The 11,096-nt window shown below is 36.3% G+C and overlaps 1 protein-coding gene across 8 annotated transcripts in view; it reads right to left on the minus strand.

Moving 5' to 3' along the window:
• Window positions 1–7,058, minus strand: part of NBDY (negative regulator of P-body association) — a 65,639-nt gene extending 58,581 nt beyond the window's left edge. For 5 of the 8 annotated variants that reach the window (XM_077888767.1, XM_077888764.1, XM_077888761.1 and 2 more), the window contains exons 1-2: window positions 6,688–7,057; window positions 5,261–5,379 (exon numbers count right to left, since the gene is read on the minus strand). In XM_077888767.1, the coding sequence (XP_077744893.1) occupies window positions 6,717–6,923 (207 nt within the window). In that variant the 5' untranslated portion in view covers window positions 6,924–7,057 and the 3' untranslated portion in view covers window positions 5,261–5,379; window positions 6,688–6,716. Of the gene's footprint in view, window positions 1–2,907; window positions 3,002–5,260; window positions 5,380–6,687 lie in introns of all 8 variants that reach the window. The other 3 variants (XM_077888766.1, XM_077888760.1, XM_077888763.1) reach the window with 2 other exon arrangements.
• Between the last annotated feature and the right edge of the window lie 4,038 nt (window positions 7,059–11,096).

An 11,096-nucleotide genomic window follows, 5' to 3' on the forward strand; every position in this document is an offset into this window, starting at 1 on the left:
TGATCCTGGTGAGCCAGGATCAGGTCCCACATTGGGCTCCCTGCATGGAGCCTGCTTTTTCCCTCTGCCTGTGTCTCTGCCTTTCTCTCTGTGTGCCTCTCATGAATAAATACAATCTTTTAAAAAATTCATAGATAAGGAAAAAATCCCAAAAGCGGCAAGGGAAAAAAATTCCTTAACCTACAAGAAGAGAAGACAAATCAGGTTTGCATCAGATTGCTCCACAGAAACTTCCACAGGCCAGAAGACAGTGTCATGATATGTTCAATGTGCTGAATGGGAAAAGTATGCAGCCAAGAATTCTTTATCCAGCAAGGCTGCCATTCAGCACAGAACTAGAGGTAAAGAGTTTCCCAGACCTACAAAAACTAAAGGAGTTCATGACCACTGAACCAGCCATGCAAGAAATTTTAACATTCATGATATGTTCAATGTGCTGAATGGGAAAAGTATGCAGCCAAGAATTCTTTATCCAGCAAGGCTGCCATTCAGCACAGAACTAGAGGTAAAGAGTTTCTCAGACCTACAAAAACTAAAGGAGTTCATGACCACTGAACCAGCCATGCAAGAAATTTTAAGGGGGATTGTTTTAGTAGAGAAAAAAAGACCAAAAGCAACAAAGACTAGAAAGGAACAGAGAAAATCTCCAGAAATACCAACTTTATGGGTAATACAATGGCACTAAATTCATATCTATCAATAATCAGTCTGAATGTAAATGGACTAAATGCTCCAATCAAAAGATATAGGGTATCAGAAAGGATAAAAAAACAAGACCCATCTATATGCTGCTTACAAGAGATTCATTTTAGACCTAAAGATACCTGCAGGTTGAAAGTGAGAAGGTGGAGAACATTTATCATAATGGACGTCAAAAGAAAGCCAGAGTGGCAATACATATATCAGGAAACTAGATTTTAACCAGACTCTAAGAAGAGATGAAGAAGTGCATAATATCATAATTAAAGGATCTATCCAACAACAATTTCTAACAATTGTAAATATTTATGTCCCCAAAATGGGACCCAAATATATAAATCAATTAATGACAAACATAAACAAACACATTGATAATAATACAATAATACTAGGCGACTTTAATATCCCACTTAGAAGAATGGACAGATTATCTAGGCAGAAAATCAAAAAGGAAACAATGGCTTTGAAATACACACTGGACCAGATGGACTACACAGATATATTCAGAACACTTCATCCAAAAACAGCAGAATACACATTCTTTTCAAGTGCACAGAGAACATTCTCCAAAATAGATAACATACTGGGTCACAAATTAGGCCTCAACAAGTACAAAAATACTGAGATCACACCACGCATAACAGACCACAATTCTACAAAAGTTGAAGTCAACGACAAGAAAAAATTTGGAAAGACCCCAAATTCATGGAGGTAAAAGAACATCTTACTAAAAAATGAATGGGTTAACCAGGAAATTAAAGAGGAAATCTTGGGACGCCTGAGTGGCTCAGCAGTTGAGCGTCTGCCTTTGGCTCAGGACATGATCCCCAAGTCCTGGGATCGGGTCCCACATCAGGCTCCCTGCAATGAAGCCTGCTCTCCCTCTGCCTATGTCTCTGCCTCTCTCTTTCTCTCTGTGTCTCTCATGAATGAATGGATAAAATATTTTTAAAAAATAAAGAGGAAATCTTAAAAACTACATGGAAACAAATGAAAAAAAAAACACAACAGTTCAAAACCTTTGAGATACAATGAAGGCAGTCCTAAGAGGGAAGTATATTGCAATACAGGCGTACCTCAAGATGCAAGAAAAGTCTCAAATACACAACCTAACCTTACACCTAAAGGAGCTAGAAAAGAAATAGCAAATAAAGCCCAAGGCCAGCAGAATTAGAGAAATAATAAAGATAAGAGAAGAAATAAATGATATAGAAACAGAAAAAAAAAACCCACAGTAGAACAGATCAATGAAACTAAGAGCTGGTTCTTCAAAAGAATTAAGACAATTGATAAACCCCTAACAAGACTTATCAAAAAGAAGAGAAATGACCAAATAAATAAAGTCACAAATCAAAGAGGAGAGATCACAATGAACACCACAAAATTACAAATAATTACTAGGAGAATATTATGACAAGTTATATGCCAACAAATGGGCAATCTGATAGAAATGGAAAAATTCCTAGAAACATACAAACTATCAAAACTGAAACAGGAAGAATATGAAAATTTAAACAGACCCATAACCAGCAAGGAAACTGAATCAGTAATAAAAAATGTACCAACATCAAGGCATCGGTCCCATTTGCAATTACATCAAAAACCGTAAGATCCCTAGAAATAAACATAACCAGAGGTAAGTGTTCTGTATGCTGAAAATGATATAATACTTATGAAAGAAATTGAAGGGAACACAAAGGAATGGAAAAACATTCCATGCTCAGAGTGGAAGAATAAATATTGTTAAAATGTCTATACTACCCAAAGCAACCTACATTTTTAATGCAATCCCTATCAAAATACTACCAGAATTTTTCACAGAGCCAAGAACAAGCAATTCTGCAATATATATAGAACCACAAAAGACCCCAAATAACCAAAACAACCCTGAACAAAAAGAAAAGCAAAGCTAGAGACATCATGATTCCAGACGTCAAAGTTTATTACGAAGCTGTAGTCATCAAGAGAGTATTGGTACTGGCACAGAAACAGACACACAGATCAATGGAACAGAATAGAAAACTAGAAATGGAAACACAACTATATGATCAACTAATCTTTGACAAAGCAGGAAAGAAGATACAGTGGGAAAAAGAGAGTCTCTCCAATAAATGGTGTTCAGAAAACTGAACAGCAACATGCAGAAGAATGAAACTGGACCACTTTCTTACACCATACACAAAAATAAGTTCAAAATGGATTAAATACCTAAATGTGAGACAGGAATCTATCAAAATCCTAGAGGAGAACACAGGCAGCAACTTCCATGACTTTGGCTGCAGCAACTTCTTACTAGACACGTCTCCAGAAGCGAAGGAAACAAAAGAAAAAATGAACTATTGGGACCTCATCAAGGTAAGAAGCTTCTGCACAGCGAAGGAAACAGTTGACAAAACTAAAAAGCAGCCTATGGAATGGGAGAAGATATTTGCAATGACTTATCAGATAAAGTACTATTATCCAAAATCCATAAAGAACTTATCAAACTCAACACTCAAAAAATAAATGATTCAGTTAAGAAATGGGAAAAAGATATGCACAGGTATTTCTCCAAAGAAGACATACAAATAACTAACAGATACATGAAAAGATATTCAATATCACTAATCATCAGGGAAATACAAATCACAACCACAATGACATACCATCTCATAACTGTCAGAATGGCTAAAATGAACAACACAGAAAACAGGTGTTGGTGAGGATGAAGAGCAAGGGGAACCCTCCTACACTGTTGGTGGGAATGCAAACTGTAACATTCACCCTGGAAAACAGCATGGACCTTCCTCAAAAAGTTAAAAATAGAACTACCCTACAATCCTGTAATTACACTAGATATCTAACCAAAGGATACAAAAATACAGATTCAGATTCGAAGAGGTACATGCACCCAAATGTTTATAGTAGCATTATCAACAATAGACAAACTACAGAAAGAGCCCAAATGTCCATGAATGGATATGCATGAATGGATAAAGAAGATGTGATGTGTATACATATAATGGAATATTACTCAGCTATCAAAAATCTTGCCTTTTATAACAATATAGATGGAGCTAGAGTCTATTATGCAAAGTGATATAAGTGATATAAGTCAGTCAGAGAAAGACAAATTCCACTTGATTTCACTCGTATGTGGAATTTAAGAAACAAAAAAGAATTTCCCAGATCTCTTTCCAAGTCCTTCTCCAAGATTCAGTTATACTCAAGTTTTTCATGGTAGCCTGCTTTGGAGCTTTTGTCCTGTAAACACCAGGCCTGAAAACCAATTTCTACCCTTCCACAAGACAGATGTCACTCACCCTTTTTTTTTTTTTTTTTTTTTTTTTGTCACTCACCCTTTAAGGCCCACCCAAATCACAATCTGATTTGTAAATTAAGCCCATGAATCAAAAAAGAAATCTTGAGATTACAATTACAGAAAAAAATTACAATCTAATGACAATAAAATACTACACATAAAAATCTGTGAAATTCTTTTAAAGTCATATGTAATCAAGATTTATAGTCATAAATTCTTATTTTAGAAAAGGCACTTGATAATTACTAGGCTAAAGGTCCAAAATATAAATTAGAAAAAGACAAAACATAAAGCAAGTAAAGAAAATAATAAAGATTAAAGCAAAAATTTTAAAAACAAAATATTCAGCCGTGAGGATGCTGAAAACAAAATCAGGAAATGTATTAGAAAATTGATTATTGTAATTTATTGCATTATTACAGTCTCAGAATAATGGAGAAAAACTCCATATTTATTCACAATTAAAAAGTCTCAGCATTCTAAAAATAGCAATGAACTTCCTTATTCTGAAGAGAGAAATCTAAAAGTGGTGAAACATTTGTAGAATTCCCTTGTAAATTCAAAAGCAAGAGAAGAAAATGCTCTATCACTGCTACTGTTTTCATTGTACTGAAGATCCTAGCTGGCAGGTAAGAGAAGCTAAAATATAAATATAGTACAAGAAACTGACATTATTCACAAAATAATTAATAGATAATCCAAGGAAATCTATATGTTATCAGAACAAACAATTCAGAAAGACTAGCACATAAAATCAATATGTAAAAATAACAATCATGTTCCCTTTTATGAGCAAAAATCAGAAAGTGTGGTTTAAATGATGCATTTCACAGTAACAACAAAAACTATAAGGTAATTAGGAGTGAACCTAACAAAGTAGCCTATAAATTACATTATTATTATATGATATATATGGTTTCATATAATGTAGAAAATAGTTTCAATTTTACCATTTGGTGCTAGCTTTACTTTTTGTTTGGCTGTTTTACAACTCTTATTCCTCTTCCTCCCTTAATAAGTTTCAGTAAATATATTACTTTAAAAAACACAATTACCGGGATCCCTGGGTGGTGCAGCGGTTTGGCGCCTGCCTTTGGGCCAGGGCGCGATACTGGAGACCCGGGATCGAATCCCACATCGGGCTCCCGGTGCATGGAGCCTGCTTCTCCCTCGGCCTATGTCTCTGCCTCTCTCTCTCTCTCTCTCTGTGACTATCATAAATAAATAAAAATTGAAAAAAAAAACAAAAAACACAATTACCTGGTGCAGGACATCAGAAAAAGCAGGGCAGCAGTGTCCATAATCTTCATTGTCCTCACTGGGTGAACCATTTTATGAATATACCAAGGAAATGGAGTCATTCTCCAATCCCTCTGAGACTGAAAAATAGTAAAAATAAGATAAAATGATTTCCTCTGTTATTGTCCATCTCTTTCCCCTAGCTTCCTCAAGTCCTTATGCTCCACTATGCTCCCATTTCTCATATATTCCTGTAAAACACTATGGATAATATTAAAAGAGGTCTACTGCAAATTAAAATCATAGACTCATCCATTTCCTACAGCTCCCAGCACAATGCCTAGTCCTTTGCAAGGGCTCCATAGAGGTTTATTGCATGAATGAAGAAAGGATGCCCTGTTTCCTTGGATTTTAAGGATCTATGAGGCTTGGGTCAGATTTGGTCTTCTTTTTTTGCATTCTAGAAGGTCATCTAAATAGAAGGCTGTTTCTCTGATAGTAAAAACTGGACTCCTAAAATACATCACTTGATTGAAAATATTCAATAGTTACCAATGATTTCAGATTAAACTACATATCCTAAGCATAACATTTAAGTTCCATGCACCTCCAAGTCCTTCTCCAAGATTCAGTTATACTCAAGTTTTTCATGGTAGCCTGCTTTGGAGCTTTTGTCCTGTAAACACCAGGCCTGAAAACCAATCTCTACCCTTCCACAAGACAGATGTCACTCACCCTTTAAGGCCCACCCGAAGTTCCCCTTTCCTTTTTGATGGGTCATGATTACTATCAGGCAGAATGATTTTATCCATCCTGAGTGATCCCTGCATACCCTGGACAAGCAAACATTATGGCACTTGGGTTTGACTTACCACATTGTAACTTTTTTTTTTATTTACTAATTTTCCTGCCACTCACAGAGAAACACACACTCCTGAGACTCACTTTAGAATACCCTCTGAAAGCACAGGAATTAGGCTTGCTAGCATAGGAATGAGGCCTTTCCTACATCGTTGATCTTGAATCAAGGATTTTTTTAATGGAAAACTTTCAAATATACACAAAAGTAGTGAGAACAGTATAATGAATCTCCACGTATATATCACTCAGTTATGATCAACTCATGAACATTTTATTTGAAATCCCCATTTCGTCCCCACTGAATTACTTTTAAGCATATCAAAAGATTTAAACCTATTTCTTAAAACTGTAACCACATTTATCACATTTAATATATTAACTAATATATTAAAAATATATTACTTAACGTCAATATCCATAATTTCATCCAACCATATTTTGTGAAAGAGCTATTTAATGCCTCCATTTTTGTTTTTCAATTTTGAAATCGTGATAAGAATAGAAAAAAGAGGAAAGAGATCTGGGAAATTGCATAATTAAGTTGCAGGGAGCCTGGATGTCCAAGATGAGAAAGAAAAAAATCTGACCTGGTTTGCGATGTGAGAAGTATATTCTACTACTTCTCCGGAGGAGGAGGGTGCGACTTCAGTCCGGGTGATGCAGGAGAAGGTGCGGAGGGGAGAGGGTTACTACCTCCGTTGGGAGTTCCTTCCGGATAATCCCACCGTGGTGCTAGGAGGCAGCGCTTTTTTGGAGGCCTGGTTTCCCGCGTGTTTCCAGGAGGGAGCGTGGATCTCCCGGAGGCACAAGGTTGGTCCCCCATAAGGATTATAGGACTGGGCGTCAGCTCTCTCCAGTGGGCCCGGCGAGGCCGAGACCTGAGATGGCGGCGGGTCCCTTCCAGGCACAGAGCTTCCTCTGGGTTTCGCGCTTACCGTATTTCCTGTATCCTGAAACGCACATCCCCTCTCCGCCTCCTCCCTCCCTTCCCTACTCCACCCAATTTTAATGTTTCTTCAGGGGCGGGTCTTAAGAAGACCCAGCGTATAGTTAATATATAATGTTTTTCCACAGCACATCCCCCAAAATGTAACTAAATCTATGTTCTGTCTTCAATCAATGCAATTTTAAGATTAGAAGAAATTTAGGTTTACTCCTAGATGGTGATCTCTGCATAGATATATTGTGGAAAAGCGCAGGGGAGGGGACGGGGAAGGGAGGTGCGCAAATGGGGGTAGGGAGGAGAACAAAGAAATGAGTTAAGAGCTAAGGGCTTTACTATCGAGTTACTAATGCGCAACCCAGAGCCCTGAAACTTCCGAGGACCATTTAAAAAGCAATATGCAAACGTGTTAGTTGACTGAAGTGTAGAATAGCACACTAGCATTGACCACGGAAAATAAATTCACCGTATGTCATAGAATGTAATATCACTTTTTTAACTATTTTAACAAATTAGAAATCTCTGAAAGCTTATTTTTTTAAATGTCTAATTTTTTTAATGTTTTAACATCTATAAAATTTCAGTTGATGAATCTCAACTGATGAAATGTCATACTTTAATTAGCAATGTTTGTGTTCTCTTTCCCAGACTTAAGGAAAATAATAATTCATCTTACTATCTGGTGTATTATATTCTATGATATATGGTAAGCAACCAGAGGAGGGTGCAAAGTGGCTTAGAAAAAAAGGCTAGTGGAACTTCTTAGACCTTCAGCATTCAGGTCCATCCCCTTTAGCTATGTGCAAACTAGACCATACTTTTACAGCACTGTCCTAAGTGTTTTTCAATGAAAAGAATTCAATCCTTAATGTCGAAATACAACTTTTAAAATACTCTGTTATTTACAAGCTCTGTGATATTTAAGTAGTTGATTAAACAGAGCTATAGTTTCCAGGAGATTATAATTTCTTCCTTTTAAAACTATTCCCAAAAAAATAAGTAATAATAATAATAATAAAACTATTGCCATAGTTAGGGATCATGTATTTAAAGTACTTATTACATGATTGCCTCTCATATTCACAATCACTGCCTTCCTCTAAGTACCAAAACAGTCCTTTACACAAACTAGAAACTAAATAAATGTTTAGGAAATAAATGACCCTATGGTTTTCTACCAGATGTTACTAATAAAAAAAATATTGCAGCAATGGGTTAATGAAAACATGTGAGGGGAAATCAAGAGAAACAATGCTTTAGATTGAGAAAAGCAGTTGGGAACTAGACATAACATGGTATCACCAACATAGATCTGGTAGTAGAAGTCATGGAAATGCATGTTATCCTCAAGAGAAAATATAGAGAAAAAGGAAATGGCCTGAAGACAGAGTATTGATTGATTATAGACTGAAGTGTAGTTTACTGTAGAGGCTGAGAAAGAGTAGCCAAAGTCAGAAGAGAGGATTCTGACCTAGTGTTTCTCACTCTTGGCACCATTGATATTTGAGGCCAGATTCCTCTTTGTGGTGGGGGCCTGCCCCGTGCCTTGTAGGATGTTTAGCAGTATCCCAAATAGGACAGTGGCACCTCCTTATCACTCCCAGCTGTGAAAACCAAAAATGTCTCCAGACACTGCCAAAGTCCCCTGGGAAGCAAAATCATCCCCACTGAGAACCATTGGTCTATCCTTAATCCTCCAAACTCACTTGTTCATAGTCTTCTTTACTTCAGTGAATGTCATCCTTTCTACCCAGTTGTACAAGTCAAACTTTACTATTTTTTATACTGCAGAATATTCCATTATTTTCCGAAGTAAATGAGGTAACATTTTTGCAGTCTTTTCAGATGAATCTCTAAATCTGTGAGACTAAAGACTTTAAGAGTAAAAGTTAAAATTAAGTTGTTTTATAGTTATCATTTTAATAAATTAAGATAATATTGCCTATTTTAGTAAAATAACAGGAATTAAAAGTTATATCAAATCCAGATGTGTTATATTTATGGTAAACATTTGACTTGTGGAAATAATCCCAACTTAAAGCTGCTGCCATCAACCTGGACTATCTATACCTCAACTGGATTTACTTATTTTTATTTTTAATTGTGGTAAAATATACATAAAATTTTCCATCTTAATCATTTTTAAGTGTACAGTTTAGTAGTATTGAGTATATTCACAATGTTGTACAACAAATCTCCAGAATTTTTTCGTACTCATTAAATAATGCTTTCCCGGGATCCTTGGGTGGCACAGCGGTTTGGCGCCTGTCTTTGGCCCAGGGCGCGATCCTGGAGACCCGGGATCGAATCTCACGTCGGGCTCCCGGTGCATGGAGCCTGCTTCTCCCTCTGCCTATGTCTCTGCCTCTCTCTCTCTCTGTGACTATCATAAATAAATAAAAATTTTAAAAAATGCTTTCCCTTTTTTCCCTTTCCCAATATTTGGTAACCATCATGATACTCCTAACTGCATTTTGTTTGTTTATTTTTGTTATACTAAAATGGAAAACTAAAGCTTTTTTAAAGCTAGGTCTCAAAATGATTCTCCCCATCACCTTTTCCAAGTTAAACTTTTTTTTTAACATTGATGAAATAGGTGATTGTGAATCATGAAACCAGAAGAGAGCTAGCAAACCAGATTTGAGAAGTGTTATAGATCTGAATTTCTTTCATGAAGTTCTCAAAAGGTGACAACAGAGGGGAAATGACAATCTCCTCTATAAATGGAGCTGGGAAAACTGGATAGCCAAATGAAAAGGAATGAAACTGGATCACTGTTTTACACCATACACAAAAATTGACTGACAGATTAAAGACTTGACCATAAACCATAAAACTCCTAGAAGAAAACAGGCAGTAAGCTCTTTGACATCAGTCTTGGCGATATGCTCCAAAGGCAATGGCAACAAAAGCAAAAATAAACAAATGGGACTACATCAAATTAAGAAGCTTTTCCACGGTAGAGGAAACCACCAACAAAATAAAAAGGCAATGTATTCAAAAGGAAAAAGGTTTTGCAAATTGTACATCTGATATGGGTCCAATATCCAAAATGTATAAAGAAGTCATCCAGGACAGCCCGGGTGGCTCAGCGGTTCAGCATTGCCTTCAGCCCAGGGCATGATCCTGGAGACCCGGGATCGAGTCCCACGACAGGCTTCCCACATGGAGCCTGTTTCTCCTTCTGCCTGTGTCTCTGCCTATCTCTCTCTGTCTCTCATGAATAAATAAATAAAATCTTTTAAAAAAAGAAGTCATCCAACCCCGATAGCAAAAAAAAAAAAAAAAATCTGATTAAAAAATGGACAGAGGATCCAAATAGACATTTTCTCCAAAGAAGACATGCAGTTGGCCAATAACCTCATGAAAAGATTATCAACATCACGTATTATCAAGGAAATGCAAATCAAAACCACAATGAAATATCCCCTCACACCTATTAGAATGGCAATTATCAAAAAGATAAGAAATAAGTGTTGGTAAGAACATGGAGAAAAAAGAATACTTATGCACTGTTGGTGGGAATGTAAATTGATGCAACAACTATGGAAAACAGTATGAAAGTTCCTGAAAAAATTTAAAAACATAACTACCATATGATCCAGCAATTCCACTTATGGGTACTTATCCAAAGGAAACAAAAAATAATAAAAAGATATATGCACATCCTGTGTTCATTGAAGCATTATTCACACAATAGCCAAGATAGAAACAAACTAAATGTCCAGTGATGGATGTGTGGATAAAGAAGATATGGTATACACACACACATACACACACACACAAAAGCACAATGCAATATGACTCAATCATGAAAAAGCATGAAATATTGTTATTTGTGACAATATAGATGGGCCTATAGGGTATTATTCTAAGTGAAGTAAGAGAAAAACACCGTATGATTTCACTTACATGTGGAATAAAAAAAAAAAAAAAAAGCAAATGAAAAAGCAAAGCAAAACAAAACTCACAAATTGGTGGTTGCCAAAAGGGAGGAGGTTCAGGAGGTAGGTAAAATGGGTGAAGGAGATCAAGGGGTACAAATGTTCAGTT

The sequence above is a fragment of the Canis aureus genome, chromosome X (genome assembly GCF_053574225.1).
Source record: "Canis aureus isolate CA01 chromosome X, VMU_Caureus_v.1.0, whole genome shotgun sequence".
NCBI lineage: Eukaryota > Metazoa > Chordata > Mammalia > Carnivora > Canidae > Canis > Canis aureus.